This window comes from Simochromis diagramma, unplaced genomic scaffold (assembly GCF_900408965.1).
Source record: "Simochromis diagramma unplaced genomic scaffold, fSimDia1.1 OVJJ01000320.1, whole genome shotgun sequence".
NCBI classification, from domain to species: domain Eukaryota; kingdom Metazoa; phylum Chordata; class Actinopteri; order Cichliformes; family Cichlidae; genus Simochromis; species Simochromis diagramma.
This window is the reverse complement of record NW_024386773.1, coordinates 6,525,752-6,543,882: the sequence shown is the minus strand read 5'-3', so window position 1 is coordinate 6,543,882 and position 18,131 is coordinate 6,525,752. Positions and strand designations below refer to the sequence as shown.

Sequence of the window (18,131 nt, the reverse complement as noted above, 5' to 3'; positions counted from 1 at the left end):
CAGTTGCCTCTTGGACTCTGTGTTTGATAGTCCTGTATCAGACTTTTACTTTTTATCGTTACATTCATTCATTCATTCACTTGACATTTTGGCTTTCTTTTTTTCAGTCTGAGTACTTCAGTATTTCTATTTCTGACAATAATCACATTTGCAGTTCTGCAAGCTCATGCACATTGTGACATGTGCTAGAGGTCGCTGCATATGAACACACTGTAATGTGTGAGGTGAAGTGTAGACAAATGTCATTCGCTTTGATTATGAAATCCTCAGCTCAGTTATTTATCTGCATGCTTCTTCAGCTGTCTCCAGACTGAGTACAGGGCAAGAACTGACCAGAAAATATTCTGTTGTTCAGAAGATTTATTAAAACACATTGAACAAATACACAGAATACAAATAAAAAGATGACAATTCACTTTTTCATTCAACTGCTATACAGCACAAATATCAGTACCATAACACTGCTTGGCGCTCATTGTCTGTAAATGCCTGATATACCACCACCTCCCAAAAGTGAACCATCAAACGCTTCACATGCTGTGCATTCACTGCAACAAAGGTGCCTTTTAACAGGGTCTTTTGGTAGCTTTTGAAGCCACATTAATAAGCATGTGCATACATTGTTAACATATTGGTAATATTAGACTGAAGCCTTTTTAACAGACATTACATTCATACTGACTTCAGTTTGATTGCATTTCAGTGAAGTATTGTGTTTTTCGACGTCATCTCATGGTCACAGTTCCAGAGGAAAAGGACAAGTTTTTGATTGATGAGCACATACGGTGCACATAGCAGTTCTATGGCAACACCATCCAGTAAACATTCATCTTTTTCAGTTTAATACAAAAATCTATATGACATGGACTTATCTCTGAAAAATCTTTCAATTTCAACAAGTATTTACATGTTTCTGAGGTTCTGTCTGTCAACCATCCATGTCATGGTCAAGTAGTTGCTGGCATGAACAAAAACGGTAACGAAAACAGCATCGATTCACACTAAAAAAGCGTAGTGCACTCAAGATTAGTCTCATGATGCTTTCCAAATTGTAATGTTTTGAATTTGACTTTTAAGTCAAAGCATTTCGAGAAACGATGAGTGCGATACAAGCTGGAAAAATGAAGAGGGAATCAGAAGAGAGCACCTAAGGACAACCATTTGAACTGGCAAAAAACAGAGTAAGGATATACACTCACCATAAATCACTATTTCTTCACTTTAGATTAGTCAATAGCAATTATCCTTTCAGCATTTTCAAATAAGTGCCTTGGCAATGGCATAATAATAATCATAATACAAACATATCATTGGAAAAAGAAAAAAAAAAGATAGATTTGTCAATAAAGATTTGTACATTTAGTCCTAATATTCTTGCAGTGTGTTAATAGAAAATTAAATACGTGTGAATTTATAAAAAGACTGTTTTACCAGGTGCACAGTCACTTTAGCACAAAACAGTAGATGGAATGAGTAAACATGTAGTAGCCTTATCACCAGGTAAAGCAATAAATGACCACGTACACTGTTACTAAGGAGGCTGAAAGTGACGACATCATCTAAAAGCAATGATGGTCCTTGAATGCTGATGCACAGAGAATATTACTTCAAATGAAAAGCTTTGACTGTAACACCACAATTTACAGTCTTAACCTCTGCGGAGGAAATGCACTGCAACAAGAACAAATCATTCTGGATCATATCCTTTAATGGCACCAAGTGACCAAAAACATTAGATTTAACCTCAAAAAAAGAGAAGCAAACAAAAGCGCAGTCTGCATCAAATGTTAAACTTGAGGTGACATTGCACCATAAGCACATGTGTTCTTATTTAGTCCTAACAATTAAAAGGGAACTGGGAAAGTCCCTGGGATATAAGAGGGATAAAACTCCACCCTCCATTCAGGACTCTGGTCTCGGTAACACTGAAGCCCTGTATGTGGATGTACCAGATGGGTCCCTGTTTACAATGAAGTCCCACCGGTCATGGCCCCAGGGTTAAGCTCTACAGCCACTACTAACATTCAAATATAGAAAGAATCACAAATATTGTACCATACACAGAAATACTCAGTCTTCTCTAAAATGCATTAAAAATCATTCTTGCCACTCCCAAAGTTTCTCTCACTTGATTTTCATGTACAACACTAAGCCAGGCTTCTGATTTCATCCATGTATGTTTACATGTGTTCACTATCATTAGACATATGTGAGGTAAAATAAACAGCAGTCTCTCAGTATATACAGTACAAGAGGCCAATGTTCCCAGGTACTGCAGTCAAGTCTCCCTGCAGGTTTAGCAGAAATTACTTTCTTGAGATTACCAGCAGGTGGCAGTCTTTAGAGGATTCTCCAAAAGCCTGTGTCCAGCTACTGCATACATGTTAATAGTTCTTGATGCTTTCAAATCAATATTTTCTTCACAGGTTACAACATGAATGACAAAACACAAGTTTATTTAAAATAACAATACTGGCCTTCAAAAAGCAATCTCTTATCAAGCTATGACTGTAGACATCCTCGACGACTCCACTCTTCACAGGGGACAAGCTCCGGGGGAGCACAGTCACAGTGTACAGTAAATAGGCAGATGAGTAAAAGCAACTGAGTGTATGCAGATGAAAAGAATTGAGGCTGACGCAAATAAAACACACATTCCAGAATCAGAATGAGCCCCAATCAAGCGCGTCAGGAACTCAGTGCCACCAACTTGCTCGAGTCTTCCACTGTAGTGCAGAGCGAAAGAAAAAGAAGAAAAATTCCTCTTTTCAAAGAAGCTGCTCCATTTTCCTTCCTAATCTGCAGCTTTCCATCACAGGTAAACAAAAGCAAACATCTACTGAAATACTTCTATAGGATTCTTTAAAGATAAAAGTGCAATTGTTAAGATACATACGTCTGCATTAAAAAGTTAACTGCCTTATCCGTAGAGAGAAGAGAGCTTGACTTTTAGATCTGGAGTTAGGAAGGAGCGAGAGAACAAGGAGAGAGTGGCGTAAGAGTTGGTCAGTAGTCATCCATTGAGATTCCATCCCTGGGAGTTTCTGACCTGAGGTCAGTGTTACAGAGCTGGTCTAGTCCTCAATACAGATGACATCACTAGGTTTGCCTGATTTGAGGTCAGGCGTAGCCACGTCCCTCAAGGAGTCAAGTGACTTCTTGTCCAGATGGCTTGTAGGGGGTGGGGGGCCATTAGTGGAGACTGAAAAGAGAAGAGATCTTTTTTTTTGTGGTTCACTGAAACAATATGAATGTGAATGTTGAGAATTTTGCCAGATGGTATGAGACAGTTGTTTAAAGGCAAAACAAAGTCAGTAAATTTCTAAATCTTTCTTAAAAAACAAAACAAAAATGAGCTCTATGACAAATTAAAGCTCTATGACCAGCTATTTATAAAGCTAGGTCATAGGCCAAAGTGCACAATGGACATCTGCAGTGATGTGGGAAGATAGAATTTAGCTAATGTGACTGTTTAAAACCTGTGGGTTTCTACTAATGTTTCTACTTTTAAATGACTGCCTATTAGCATTAAGTAAGGATGGCAAGAACAATGACAATAAGTTGATTAACATGGATTCTTGATTAATTAAAATGATCCTTAACAATCACTTGAGTTATCTAAGAAAACTAGTGCTTCTGCAAACATATGCAGACTTTTGCTTGTAGCTTTTTATTGCATATTTGCCAAGGTGACATCATTTACTGTACATGTAATCTCTCAGCCTATTGCACATGAAATTGAAATGCCATCTGTGTTGTGTGTCACATACAATATAGTGCAAAATGTTGATTGTTACCGCTGACGTAAGGTCCTAAGGGCATCTGACTATAGTTAACCATAGGCTGTCCGCCTGGTCCTCTGAATCCGCCTCCAAAACTGCCGCTGTACATCTGAGAGCAGCCAAACCCACCTGGACTAAACGGCTGAAACACACACAAAGGATTAGTCATCCTGCTGTAAACAGCTTTGTGATTACAGCAGGTTTTCAGTATGAAGTTTTTTCTACTATACAGTGCTTAAAAGGCTTGAGTTGCTCTGTAAGAGAAGTTTTCTTTCTACACCAGCAAAGTAAAGACAGATAAAAGCGGAGGAAAGTGCGTCGACTGTGTCATGGTCAGGAAAGCGTTGTCATAACAACCAAAAAAAGACTGTCAGAGCATATGGCCACAGAGACTACTTGGCTGAAATGATCCCTTGTATAACAGAACAAAATACACACTCTACAGCAGAGAGGAAAGTAAAGACACAACAACTTTTTCTCCTCTGGGAGCAAAATGTGGAGCACAGTGGTGAAAGCAAACAACTTAAGGGAGATTTTTCTTTCCCCATATCGCACCTGAGGGAAATCTTCCGTGGGGAATAGCGAGCCTAAGTTTGAGATTTCAAAGGAATAGTGTGGCTGTGTAGTTGCGACAACGGAGAACTTCAAAGGTTTTGGGGACACAGCTTTTCCTTTTTCTTAAATTTACTTAGCCAAGTTGCCCACTTTTGAGCCTTAACCTGTTTTACAGGAAATGAGCTCAAATAACTTTAATTCCATTTTTTAAAAAAGCTTTCTAAAACCACCTGATCTCCTTGACAACCACGCTCCATCTCACCTGCTGCGGTGGAGGTTCATTGCCTCGGCTGGTGAGGCGGCTCAGGATGCTCCGCTCAGACATCTGCAGCCTCGCCGACACCGGTGGGATCCTGGACAGCATGTTGGGCAGTCGTGTCACATCTGCTTTCATGTCACTCAGAAGTTCCTCCAGCTGGTTCAGCACTGCAAGAGCACGAACACACACAAGAGCAGTTTCACTTATGTTAGTATTAAAAGAATGATTTAGATAAAATGTCGGGAAAATGCATGTAAAACTTTTCCAACACCCTTGACATAATTAGTGTGAACCTCAAATAATTAAAAAAGCTAATTTGTTTGTTCCAGGACCTGAAATTAACAAGTGCCAAGAACTAAATGCCAAAACATTTTTCACTGGCAGACAAATCAGTGAGGGTCACAGTCAGCATCATTTTGAAACGATAACATTTTAACGCCTCAGTTTCAATCAGTCTTTGGCCTCTTCCCAAACTTTCATCCTACTAATCACTGTAAGCATGTTTTAATGGTGAGTCAAATTAACATAAAATGAAGCCACTGTGTCAAACAGGATATTTACTGGCTGCCTTTTAGAAGCTCTTCACAAAACAGTGGAGTGGAAATATCTGTAAATGCTTCCTTTGGCATCCTGTTTACTGTCTGGATGGATGGAATTGACAGCTGTCTCCATTTGGAAACAAAACATGTATTATTAACAGGTTAAAATAGCTTTTGTGTACTAGTAATTAGTGAAATGACATTGACACCGTTTCAAATAACATAAAAAAAGACTTTTTAAAGTGTAACTGCAGAAGTTTTTTTCACGTGTTATAAATCTCTTCTAACCCACCCACTCCATGACACGCTGTCCAGCCACAGGAGCACGCTCAGTGAGAGACTGAGGTGACCTAAATGCACCACTGAATGACATACGTAGAGCTGTTTTCTATTATTGGAGCTATTTTGCAATTGTTTGCAACATTTGGAATTTTTTATATTGGTGTTTTAACTTGTTCCTTAGTGTTCTTACTGTGTTGGAGCAACATAATTTACTCTGGTATTAGTATTCTGATTCCAACAACAGAGCACACTGTGAAAGAAACACAAATACTATTTATTTCATAAAATATACTGTCTCAGTTAAAAAATAGTGAAGTGCTGGTAATTCTAGGAAGATTTTAGGGAGTTTCAAGTTAATATTTCCTCCTGCATCTGATTTGAAACAGAACAAAGCACAAACAAACCAGTTACTTTGCATCACAAAAAGCTATTTATCAGCACTGGGTAGCTGAATCTCGCCAGGTTAAACTGTTGCTGTTTTTGACACTGGGCTGCGGACCTTTGTGCAGCACGGCGTTGGCAGGTTTGTTCCCAGCCAGAGACTCTTTGGACAGGTGCTGGTGGGACTCGGCCAGACATTCCACCTCGGCAAAGCGAGTGTTGAGTGCCATGGCAGGGTGACTCGGGTCCTGGGTCATATTCAGGTAAGCCGCCCGCCTCAGCTGCTCCTCGATCACCAGAGCCTGCTCTAACAACTACAGTGAGGCAAAGTAACAAAGAGAAGTTTGTATGAAATGCAGACATAGCAGGGAGATGCGAACTGGTTCCATTTGTATTCAGATTATAATGTGAAAAATGTATTATTGTTATTTTTCTGTTTTTTTTTAAAAAACAAAAACAAAAAACTCCACACTTGCCTTAAAGCGGCGAGCCAGGAATTTGTTCTTCATTTCTAAGTAGTTGCCCTTATGCATCTCGGTCTTGAAAGGCTCATTCAGAATCGCATAACGTGGATCATTCTGAATGTCTTGCCAGCGAGCGTAGCCATGTCTGAGATAAATTCACGGTCAAAGAAAGCAAATGGGAGCAAGGAAAACCTCATAAAATTCTTCAAATAAAGAGGAAGCAGGAAAGCGTAGTTTTACATCATCCTCACATTTTGTAAATATCAGCTCCGCAGCTACTTCTGTCATAAGTAATTACATCGCTCTGCCATATGCTTCTCGCTCCTCACTCTGGAAGAAAGGATACGTCACGATGCCAGCCAACAGCCAGTAGTCATGGCGACGGTGCCAGATGTCATGCATCTTTCCAGAAGACAGCGCTGCTCGCTCTTCAGTCTGCCAGAGGGTGTGCAGCTCTGACGGCGTAAAAATAAAAACAGGGTTCTTACAAAAATACAAAGTAATATCCCATATGTCTGTAACACGTAAAGAGAAATAAGAGCATATAAACACAAACAAAACTTATATCAAAACAAAGATAAATCAGTGTGACACCTGAAATAACCTGCAGTAGAGATTCTGAGTAAACCAAAGAAAACACGGGAGGAAAAGTGGGAAGAGAAAGAATATCTATTTACAAGGTGCAGACTTCCCTCTACAGTCTGACGATATGGATAGTCTCAGAAAATCAGACTCAGAAGACTTCTATGATGAGGTTATAAGTGACAATTTCTCCCAGTGACACAACATTTGTCAGTGACTTTGTGAACTCAGAGTCTAATTGATCAACTTTATCTCATATCTCATATGTGGATATGAAGGAGGAATGTGACCAGAGCACTCCAGGTGACACCTGGTCAGTCAGCATCAGGTATATTAAGGACAAATAGCAGAAATCGGATTGATTCTTACCTGTAAAACCTCCGTCAGCAATATTAAACATGAACTTTGCTTTGAATCCATTTTTGTCTTCTTTCCTGCTCTCGTCTATCTCATCCAAAGTGTCCTTGTCTCCATTTATTCGACCCTCTAATGCGTCTTCACTCTTTACATCATCTGCAAAGGTTACAATTAATTAAAATAAATATCTGTGGTGTATATAGTGGTGTATATAGCAGAATAATCCTCCATCTTTAATTTAAGGAGTCATAGCACGTTTACCTGGTTTATTTTCCTTGTCTTCAGTTTTTGCCAGAGGAGAATCAGTGTCTCCTTTTTCTGAGGACTTTTCGGTTTCTTTGCATGGCTCCACTGAGGATAGAAGAAAAAAGAATGAATAAACAAAGCACAGCCTTGCAGATGAGTAAAATCTGAAGTACACAGATCATAAACCGCTCACTCTTAGGTGAGGTGACAGTGGATTGCGCTTCGGACTGTTTGAAAGCTGGCTCTTTTGGGTTAGCAGATGGCTCCGTCTTTGTGGAGGGCGACTCGGTTCTGTTCCTCTCATCTCCTGTTTTCTCCTCTGAGTTGCCCTTGTTCTCGTCACTGTCAGTTGCCTTCTCGGGTGCAGATGCTGGCTCAACAGTGGAAGCCTGCCGAGGGAAAACAGACAGGACAACAGAGGGAGAAAGGATAGAGTCGGTAAAGGGCAAAAAAAGACAAGTTAAAAGGTGTCGGAGTTTGACAAGCGTCTTCTGAGAATGATGAGTTATGGTTACAGTGTGATGACCCATGAGATGATGGACAAGACAATAAAGGAGAAAAGAAAGAAAGTGGTGGTTAAAGGGAGAAAAAAAAAAGGACTCACTTCCTGCTCTGACAGTTTCTTGCTCTCTGGCTCTGTGGCTTCCTTGTCCTCCGCAGTACCCAAGAAAGACTCAGTTTTTTCTACATTCCAGAAAACAACAACTCAGCTCATTTGCAGTCATAAAGTGATACAGCATGAACTTTACTTTAACATTTAGAGGAAAACAGAACATGATCAAAGCAGACCTTGTGGGATAGGAGTGCTGGGCTGAGTAGCCACAGGGCTGGCTGGCACAGGCGTGTTGGGATCAGAGGATACACTCTCATTCAGTTTCTTCAGCTCCATTCCAATGGGAATCAGATCAGGAGAGCTTAACTTCCCATTTACATGCTCAAACTCTTGCACCTACAGTAAAGAAAAGAGATTCAACTGTGATAAAAAGAACATCCTATACTTTCACTGGATGTCCTACTTTCTTTATATAAGGCATTAGGAAGAACTCTATTATAAAATTATAAAGTACATGTAGCATAATTAAGCACTAGTAAAATATTAATTCTGGCTCAAGCCAGATGGACCAGCTCATTTTAACTTCAAACTTAGCCTAGTTATCATGGCAACTCGGTTTTTCAACACTTTTTAAAAACTTTATTTGCCACAGGCCATGCACAAAAACATTAATAGAAAATCTAATTTTAAACTGTAGCTCTCATAAGGGAAGAGCTGTATTCTGCCAGCTGTAGCTACTTGCTAGTCTCTATCTGTAGTACTTGAGCATGTAATACACTAATGTTATACTTTTAAAAAATCTTGTAATACTACAAGTTTACTATGTATAGATTTAAATTAATTAATTAATATAGCTATTGTTATTTGCTTTATACAGTAGTGTGCAAAAGTCCCAAGCTCGTCATAACTTCTTTATATTTTGTTGTTAAAACTGGTGCAAAAATTTATTAAAACACCTGTTAACCTACTTGGAAATAAAACATATAAAGACAGACAGTTAGAAAGGTTAACAGTTCAAATGAGCCTGGAAGTCAATATTTGGTATGATCACCTTTATTCTTCAACAAAGCCTAAACTCTCTTAGGCAACTTTCTTCTAATTTACTTAAGTAGTCTTCAGGAATAGTTTTCCAGGCTTCTTGAAGGACCTCAGAAATGTGAAACATTTCATCACTGATCCAAGAGAGTGATGTACGTGCTGTTTGCTTGTACTCACGTGCCAGTTTTAGGCAGTTCTTGCCCAAGTGAGTCAAGATCTCGATCCAGGATCAATAATTCAGGTAAGGAAATCCCAGAAAGTTCATTCTGTTTATCTGGAAACAGAGTCCAGATGAACAAAATCAAACTTTTAGTGATTTCCAAGTGACTGAAGAAGTCATTGAGAGTCTCTTCATCTGGATGCCATCCATATGACTTCTTCGGTCCCTCCATCCCTTGAGTTTGGTGTGTTTTTATGATTAAATTATTCATAGGTCAGTGTTAAATGGTTAAACTATTGTAAAGGACCATTTGTAAGAATTGTAAGAAGGTAAGAAATCAAGGGTGGCTCAAGAGATTTGCACAGTACTGTATAATATAAAGAAAAACTAGTATTAGCCTGTGATCCTACATTGGCGAATATAATTGTGGAAACTGTATTTAGTAACTTTCTAACCTTTCTAAACACTTTACATACAAATCTTCATTCACTTCAGTCTCAGATGTATTCACTGCTGACAAATCTCCAAAAACATCTTATTTTGGAATATGCATGATGTTCAAAGCAAGAAAAAGTTTGTACCCAAAGATTACCCCCCCGCTTTGGCTTCTTCCAGGATGGGCTGACCTACTTTTTCTAATCTCAATGTTCCAGCAAAGGAAGAAAATTTCTTTGGCTGAATAATCGGTACCTTTTTCCTGACAAGGGACATGACTCCGATCCTGGTAAGAACATGCTGACGAGACAGCCCCTCGCGAGGGACTCCATCGGCAAAGGTCTCTGCTCCATCTGCCCCCGGCTCACATAAATGTCTCATGAACAGAGACACGTAGGCCCTAAGGAACACAAAAATTTCTATAAGGTTACCAGCACAACCTCACATTTTCAAACCTCTACTAACGACTAGGGAGGTAGCAATAAGCTTGTTTCAGACACGCACTCCTTTCCTGTCATCTTAATGTCATTCGAGAATGCACACCCTGGTGGCAGAAATCTCACTGTTTCGAGGTGATACACTGCCATGTATCACTCTGAACTCAAACATGTTTCTGCTGTGCAGCTCACTAAACGACATGACATTTTGGAGAATTCCCCAAATAACAACATCATGAGAAAAAACCTAGTGTGAGACACCCATTTTCAGTCAGTGTATCACACTCTCACTCTGCCCAAACTACTCTCCTGACAGTATCAAAGCTTCTTCTTCAGGAAAAGACGATTATATACGTTTCACAGGCTTACACGCTCGACACGGTCGGAACACCACAGCGAGTGCTGAAGATGTTTGTTGCTGGAAGCACATACATACCCTACCTTTCATGCTAGATTTGCCTAATTCACCATGTTGTACATTTTAACATCTATTAGAAACTGAAACTACACAGATGACACCGTGCACTAGACAGGTGCACTGTTACACTACATCAGCATGTAAGCTACAGGTTAACATTTTCTGATCTGTTTAATGAAGCTTAGTAAAATGGGTATCCATAACTACATATAGGATGTGTCATCTCTAATTATTAAAGAAACTATCAATACAAGGAAGACAGCTGAAGTAAATGCTAATGCAGTGTAGTGAGTCGCTTTGTGTGCTGCCAAATGTCACACGTAGCCCATACCTCTGGCTCATTATGTCAGTGTTGTGGGGGTATTTGAATAGGTAAAACATAATGCCATCACTTCAACTGACTGATTGAGAACAAGGTCAAAGTAATAGGTTTGCCAATAGTGTTATTGGCTGCAATAGCAGCAACAGGAGTGACGTGTTATAATTTGCAGGCATAAAATTTTAGTTTTAACAACCTGTGGGCATTTTCTTTCCCACTGCTCCAAATTAAAGTAAAATTGGCAAGGCCGACCTTTACCAACGTGACATGAGCAATCTGGAGCATTGCCATGGGCTAGCAAACAGTGTAAACAGTTGATGAAAGAGCCAAGAGCTGCCACTTAATATAATGACAGGCCCCTCTTGAGAAAAAAATTGCACTGTGTGAAAACAAAATTACAACTGATTCAAATAACGCTACTTGTGTCATAGTTGAAAAATGAATAATATTAGGGCTTCACCTGAACTCGCGCTCACTCTTCCCTCTCAGGTCCCTAACTAGCCAGTGAGAGTTGAAAGCATCCTGAGGGGGCATGCCCCAGCGCATGATGGCATTAAGGAAGGCTTTCCTCTGACGAGCGTTGAACCCAAGGACCTTGAAATGATGATAATGAGAAAACAGAGTAATAGAGATGTTTTAGATAAAGAGGTTGTGAATTCAAAAAGTCAGAAAGAAGCAGTAGAAAGACATAAGAAGTATTCCCTTGTATATTAAAACAGTTCTAAATTATACTTGTGGATATATGTTTTATAATGTAATAACAGGGTGAGAATTTATTGATCCTGATTTCTCATTTTACAGAGAAGCACGTGATCAGCTGCAGAGCAGTGATGCTTCCTGACACGCTGCTCAAAAATGTCAAATTTTCTTCAAATGAGGAAATATTCTAAAGTGACTGATTACAAAATGATCTGGTAAGACAAACAATTAAAGTAAGCCAATACACTTGAAGATATGCGAGGACTTCCTGGAATTCATACCTCGATACTGCCTCCAACCCGAGCCAGTAAGGGTGGAAGAGGTTTGTCTTTCTCACTCTTGAGCTGCCGACGTGATTGTCTGCGTCCTCCTACGTAGAACAAAACAAAGTCCATTGTCAGAAAGATGGGCGCATGTAGGGACATGTATAATGACAGAAACAATACAGTAAGAATCTGTTTTGTTTATATTCAAATGTGGCTTATCGTGTTTTTTGCTGCCTACCTTCAGGCCTCTCCTCGAAATCTTCGTCCTCGTCCTCGGACCCCACGGAGTACTCCGACTGATTGTCTGAAAGATCATCCTGCCATTCTGAGCCACACATCAAAGAGAAACAGTACATTGCGGTCGCTTCTGTTGGTGGCCACCTGAGGGCGCCATGGCACTGCAGATTACTACAGACCACTACAGTCGGGCATGCACATACTGTACCACTTCAGGCCTCTGGAAGTGAAGTGAGGGTTTGCAACTATGGCAGACAATCACTTTAACTTTGAGTGTACTCTAAGCTACAATGAGCTTTAAAGTCTTTATTCACTCTTAAATAAAAGTTCAACTGCAGGACAACTACAATCGACAGGACGCTGAGCATGCAAAATTACTGCAAAAAGGGGTGCTTTAACACCCATTGATAAAACTACATAAATGCATGAGGTACAAGTGAGCTTTAGGGCAGTATAATGAATTCTAAGAGTTACAACGAAGAGGATACGCCCAAATGATCCCATTTTGAGATAATGCCACACTCTTGTCTCTCTAATAAAACTCGGCAGACATGCTGCTGTTGATAGGGAGGTGCTGTGTGTCTCTTGAGCCTACCTTGGTCTTCCTGGGTCGTATCGTTGTAGTTGACCTGCTTTCGGATGCGTTTGCCTTTGCCCAGATTTCGCGCCAGATCTTCCTGCTGCTGCTCATAGTGGTGGCGAAGGAGTTTTTCCCAGTAGTCCGGATCCACGTTCTCCTCTTGCTTAATGATCTCTCGCTCTACCTCCTCCTGAATAATAGCACATTAGGACACATGCGTAAGTATCTCTAAAACAAGGCCTATTTTAAACATGTCGAAGGTAGCGCATTGAGCAAAATAATTGAACTGCGATATAAATGAGATCTACAGATTTTGTGTGTGCGACCCCAATTATCATGATGTCACATGATGTGAACATGGTTAAAATCTCACCTCTCCATCTTCTTCTTTCACCACATACTGAGCCACCTTGAAGGAGCTCAGGTACTCATTCATATTCTGTATCTCTGTGTCTTCAGTGGCATCCTGGCTGCGGTCCAGCAGCTTTGAGATAGCATCATCGTCGTAGTGAATCACACTGCCCTCCTCACCATCTTTGTTATCACCTGTTAATGAGAGGCTTTTACTTAATAACGAGCGGAGGCGCTTTTGAGCAGAGAAAAAGTGTGTAAGCTTAGAAATGCTGATAGAAATCTATACAAAAAGGTCTCTAGCACAGGAATATCTGTAAATAGACAAACCCCAATAAAAATGGGTATGCTTTTGTTCAACCCATAACAGAAACACACGTCAGTATACACATAGACAGACCCATTGTTCGTGCTGCTTCCATTTCATCTTTAAAAAGCTCCTCAGTTCCAAACTTTAGGATGTCATCCAGTTCTTGTTTGGACATGGAGCCCATTTTGGAGCCCAGGCCAGGGCGCACCACCAGGTGAGTCAGCATCATTTTCCTTTTGGCCACTTGGGTGATTCGCTCCTCCACTGAGCCTCGAGTCACAAACCGGTAGATCATCACTTTCTTGTTTTGGCCTATACGGTGCGCTCTGCTAAATGCCTGTAACAAAGAGGAAGATACAAGGCATGACACTGGAGCGAAGAGGTGAAATTAAAGAGATGGTTTTTCACTTGAGAATTAAAGCTCAACTTGTTACAAATTACAAATAAATAAATAATAATAATAATTCAATATTAAAATATTCTATGTGGAGTCAGTACTTGGATGTCATTGTGAGGATTCCAGTCAGAGTCGTAGATGATGACGGTATCTGCGCTCGCCAGGTTGATGCCAAGGCCTCCAGCTCGTGTTGAAAGCAAGAAGCAGAACTGCTGCGCGCCTGGTGCTGTGACATAAAACAGAGCAGCGAGTTGCTTTGTGTGTTTAAGAATGTGTGAGTAAGTGAAAGCCAGACTGAGACAAATGTGCAAGTGCACAAAAAAAAAACAACCCTCACCATTGAAGCGGTCAATGGCTTCCTGCCTTAGACCTCCAGTAATCCCCCCATCAATACGTTCATATTTATAACCCTCAAACTCAAGAAAGTCCTCGAGCAGATCCAGCATCTTTGTCATCTGTAAACACAATGTTGGACCTTACAGCTAAAAAACCTGAAATTGTCTTTGATGTCATTCATCACATAAAACTGCCATCGCACAGGAATGGCTAAAATATAGACAGACTCTGACACATACATTTATTTGAGTGTTACCTGAGAGAAAATGAGAACTCTGTGTCCTTCATCTTTGAGCTTTTTTAGCATTTTCTGAAGCAGCGTCAGTTTTCCTGAGGACTTCACCAGTAGGTTGCCATCATAAGAGCCATTGGGTAAAACAGGAGCCTCCTTCAAGATAAAACAATCAATGCCAGGATGGAGATTAGCCTGAGAACCATTGCTTGCTACAGTATCTCTGAACAACATGCTAAACCGAACTCAGAAAAAGGGGCAGTTTTCTAGTTTTCTGTGTTGGTTGATATAAGTCATCCTTAGCATCTTAAAGAGATACTCTGTACTCTGAAATAAAACAAAAAAAGTAAATCTGCCTTACCACAGCGGCCACAGGGAACAGGTAAGGGTGGTTGCAGCACTTTTTCAGGTCCATCATAATGTTGAGGAGGGACACCTGGTTCCCTCCACCTTTGGAGTTCAAAGCCTCGAAGTTTCGTGTCAAGATAAACTTGTAATATTTCCTGCAGGTTAGAAGTCAGATAGAGTCAGGAGAAGAAATGAAAATCACAATCAATTATTTTGCCCATGCTTCCTTCAAAACGGTTATGCTTGTTTTTTTCAGCCTTACTTCTGCATGGGGCTAAGCTCCACTCTGACAATCAGCTCTGTCTTTGCAGGCATATTCTTGAAGACATCAGCTTTCAGCCTCCTGAGCATGTGAGGTCCCAGCAGGTCGTGGAGCTTTTTGATCTGATCCTCTTTAGAGATATCAGCAAACTCCTCCAGGAAGCCTTCCAGGTTACTGCAGGTCACATGGAGATGAATTACACAATGAAATGAAATTATATTTTAATTAAAAAGCCCATTTCTTGATTTAAATGTATTTTATTTAAAACAAGAGATCTATCTATTTTTGCTCCAGTACAATGTGCTGACTTAAAACTGCTTGAAAATGGATGCTGATAGTCTTACTCATCACAAAATGTAAAAGTGTTTTGGTCAGTTAGCTGTGCCTGTGATGTTGGAAATGTATAAAATTTGTCATTCTGGAGTTTTAAATGGACAAGACTCATTACTGGGCTGAACTTATGAGATAATAAGGAGGATCAGTCATAAAACCTATACCAATTTACCTGAGCTGCACAGAAACTGAGTCTATACGGGCAAAAAAATATTAGATGATGGTGAATTTTCATTGGCTTTAGAAAACTATTAAAAAAGACTTAAAATCAGTTTATACAGAATTATTTATAATGAAGTTATTTACATTTACTTTCTTCCTGTTTGTATTTTTTATTGTTCATAACATTACATATGATAATTTAATGCATGAAATCCATGAGAAAAAAAAGGTAGGAAATTATATACGATAGAAAAGAGACAGTACATACTTGAAGCGCTCTGGGGTGAGAAAGTTAAGGAGGTGGAACAGCTCTTCTAGGTTGTTTTGAAGAGGAGTTCCAGTGAGCAGCAGCTTGTAGTAGATCTTATACCCATTGAGAATTCTGAAAAACTGAACATGAGAGATTGTGCAAGACGATGAAAGTCAATGCCATATGAAGAGATGTACACTCTACTCTACTCATCCTTCTCATGCATTTTTCTTTTTCTGTTAAAAGGATGCTGTTTCTGCTTCCAAAGCATATGATCGGATATATCTCAGTGCAGGCGGTGCAGCTTTACCTTTGATTGGTTGTTTTTCAGTCTGTGGGCCTCATCTACCACCAGACAGGCCCAGGTGACAGAGCTCAGAATGGCTTGATCTATAGTAATCAGCTCATAAGATGTCAGCAGCACATGGAACTTGATAGGAGTGTCTTTCTGCAAGGGAGCAGATCGGATGGTAGATACGATGATTTAGTATGTGCTGCATGTAATAGGCATAAAATGAATTAAAAACAAAGTAAAATTATCATTTATTTCATCACCTGCGGCTTCAAAAAGTATGCACTTGAAAAACAGTATTTTGACCTGGATTTGGTGAGAAAAACATGGATGAGCATGGGGTACACTACCTTCATACGGAACACCTTCCGCCCTGATTTTACTGCACTGTCTTCAAAGGTGAACTCGTTCTCCCTGATGATTGCCCTGCTGTCTTTGTCTCCAGTGTATGTAACCACATAGAAATCTGGAGCCCACATCTCAAATTCTCTCTCCCAGTTAATGATAGTGGAAAGGGGTGCGCTCACCAAGAAAGGTCCTTTGGAATGACCCTGACAGAGACAGGAGACATTAGGTTACTTCCCCATAAAATACATCACCCGAAGAAGAACTCAGTTTATCATTTTACTTTTTACGCACAATATTATTAGCTCTAAGTTTATATTCCCAGTTATATTACTAACAGGTGCTTTATGAATTACACCCACAGAACCAAAATGTGATCTATGCAATGCAATATGGAGAATGATAAAAGAGGACAGTCTTTCAGTCTTACCTCCTTATACAGCGAGTAGAGAAACACTATCGTCTGCACCGTCTTTCCCAGGCCCATTTCATCAGCCAGGATCGTATCTGTGCCCTGAGCCCAGGAGAACCTCAACCAGTTCAGGCCTTCCAGCTGGTACGGATGTAGCGTTCCCCCAGTGGCATTAATGTACCATGGTTGGTGCTCAAACTTGATGGTGGGCTGATAATAGAAATAGGAGGCAGAATCTTGTAAGAGTCTTTCGGAAGGTCTTTCAATGCTTTTTTATTTTGTTACTTTGGCTCTCATTTTCAGTCCAGATCTTGTAGTTTTTGAACAACTTAATAACAACCTATGAATCATTTAAGCATAAAAAAACATTAGCATAAACATAAGAAAACTTAGCAAAGGACAAATCTGAAATTTTATCTTTATGGGCTTCATTACAAGCAATCTGTCACAAAAACCCATAATTTGCCTTAAAAAAATGAACAGTTGGACAAAACAAGAAGCGGGAGGCCTAAAAAACTACCAACAGCAGATGAACAGTATCTAAAAGTCATGTCCTTATGAAATATGAAAAGATCCAGGAAAACATGAGATAAGATCTGAGAGATGCATCTGGTGCTTCACCATGTAAAACATGGTGAAAACTCTATCATGGTTTGATCTTGTCAAAACTGCTGAAATTATGAATGCAGAAAAGTTCCATAAGATTTTGATCCAACATGCAATGCCATTTTAAAGCACCACAAACACACTCTCAGTGCAGTAAAAGCATACCTGAATAGAAAAATACACAATGGAAAACTATCAGTTTTGGATTGGCCTCCCCAGAGCCTGGATTTCAACATTACTGAAACCGTGTGGGATCCTCTTGACAAAGAACTGAACAGAACACAGTCAACATCCAAAGAAGAGCTTTGAATGTCCTTCAAGAGGCCTGGAGAACTATCCTTGAATTATCCTTAAAGAAATTATATGAAGGATTGCCTAAGAGAGTTCAGGCTGTCCGGAAGAATGAAGGTGTTCATATCAAGCTAATTAAATTTGTAAAAACTTTGGCTTTGACTTTTACTCTGTATTTCCATTTAGCCCATATTTCGTAGCACCTATATACCATTTTCCAAGCAAAATGCAAAGAAATGAGGGGTGACTCATAACTTTTTCACAGTACTGTATATGTGCAGTTTAAATATAGACTCTAGAATAATCAGCCACGATAAATTGTGGCTTTAGATCGACAGCATTACTTTTGAAATGTTTGCTGCAAAAACCTGCTGCAGGCAAACACAGTTCAGTTGGCAGAAGTGGACCCAAATATCCAAACTTACATCTATGATTGGGGCATCAGGAGGAACTTCTCTTTTTGGATGGTCATCTTTTAGTTTCTTGCCTTTCCTCACCACAAGAGGGCGCTGATCCTCTCCTAAAATTTGCTCTCTGTGAAAAAGGAAAAAAAAATTATAATGAAGCAACAATTTCATGTCACAACAAATGACTCTAACGGTTGTCACAGACAGA

At 39.8% G+C, this 18,131-nt stretch overlaps 1 protein-coding gene across 3 annotated transcripts in view; it reads right to left on the bottom strand.

Annotated features, from left to right (window-relative positions):
* Positions 1-345: 345 nt before the first annotated feature.
* The window catches only part of chd5 (chromodomain helicase DNA binding protein 5), a 39,738-nt gene continuing 21,952 nt past the window's right edge, over positions 346-18,131 (bottom strand). The window contains exons 13-40 of one of the 3 annotated variants that reach the window (XM_040005422.1): positions 17,942-18,050; positions 16,638-16,829; positions 16,213-16,413; positions 15,881-16,018; positions 15,589-15,710; positions 14,826-14,999; positions 14,577-14,718; positions 14,240-14,371; positions 13,985-14,102; positions 13,749-13,873; positions 13,341-13,587; positions 12,963-13,135; positions 12,605-12,779; positions 12,011-12,097; positions 11,788-11,876; positions 11,268-11,401; positions 9,889-10,033; positions 8,237-8,396; positions 8,052-8,131; positions 7,641-7,836; positions 7,463-7,552; positions 7,214-7,357; positions 6,609-6,717; positions 6,275-6,407; positions 5,917-6,112; positions 4,600-4,763; positions 3,771-3,924; positions 346-3,202 (exon numbers count right to left, since the gene is read on the bottom strand). In XM_040005422.1, coding sequence (XP_039861356.1) covers positions 3,075-3,202; positions 3,771-3,924; positions 4,600-4,763; positions 5,917-6,112; positions 6,275-6,407; positions 6,609-6,717; positions 7,214-7,357; positions 7,463-7,552; positions 7,641-7,836; positions 8,052-8,131; positions 8,237-8,396; positions 9,889-10,033; positions 11,268-11,401; positions 11,788-11,876; positions 12,011-12,097; positions 12,605-12,779; positions 12,963-13,135; positions 13,341-13,587; positions 13,749-13,873; positions 13,985-14,102; positions 14,240-14,371; positions 14,577-14,718; positions 14,826-14,999; positions 15,589-15,710; positions 15,881-16,018; positions 16,213-16,413; positions 16,638-16,829; positions 17,942-18,050 — 4,057 coding nt within the window. In that variant the 3' untranslated portion in view covers positions 346-3,074. The remainder of the gene's footprint in view (positions 3,203-3,770; positions 3,925-4,599; positions 4,764-5,916; positions 6,113-6,274; positions 6,408-6,608; positions 6,718-7,213; positions 7,358-7,462; positions 7,553-7,640; positions 7,837-8,051; positions 8,132-8,236; positions 8,397-9,888; positions 10,034-11,267; positions 11,402-11,787; positions 11,877-12,010; positions 12,098-12,604; positions 12,780-12,962; positions 13,136-13,340; positions 13,588-13,748; positions 13,874-13,984; positions 14,103-14,239; positions 14,372-14,576; positions 14,719-14,825; positions 15,000-15,588; positions 15,711-15,880; positions 16,019-16,212; positions 16,414-16,637; positions 16,830-17,941; positions 18,051-18,131) is intronic. The other 2 variants (XM_040005442.1, XM_040005432.1) reach the window with 2 other exon arrangements.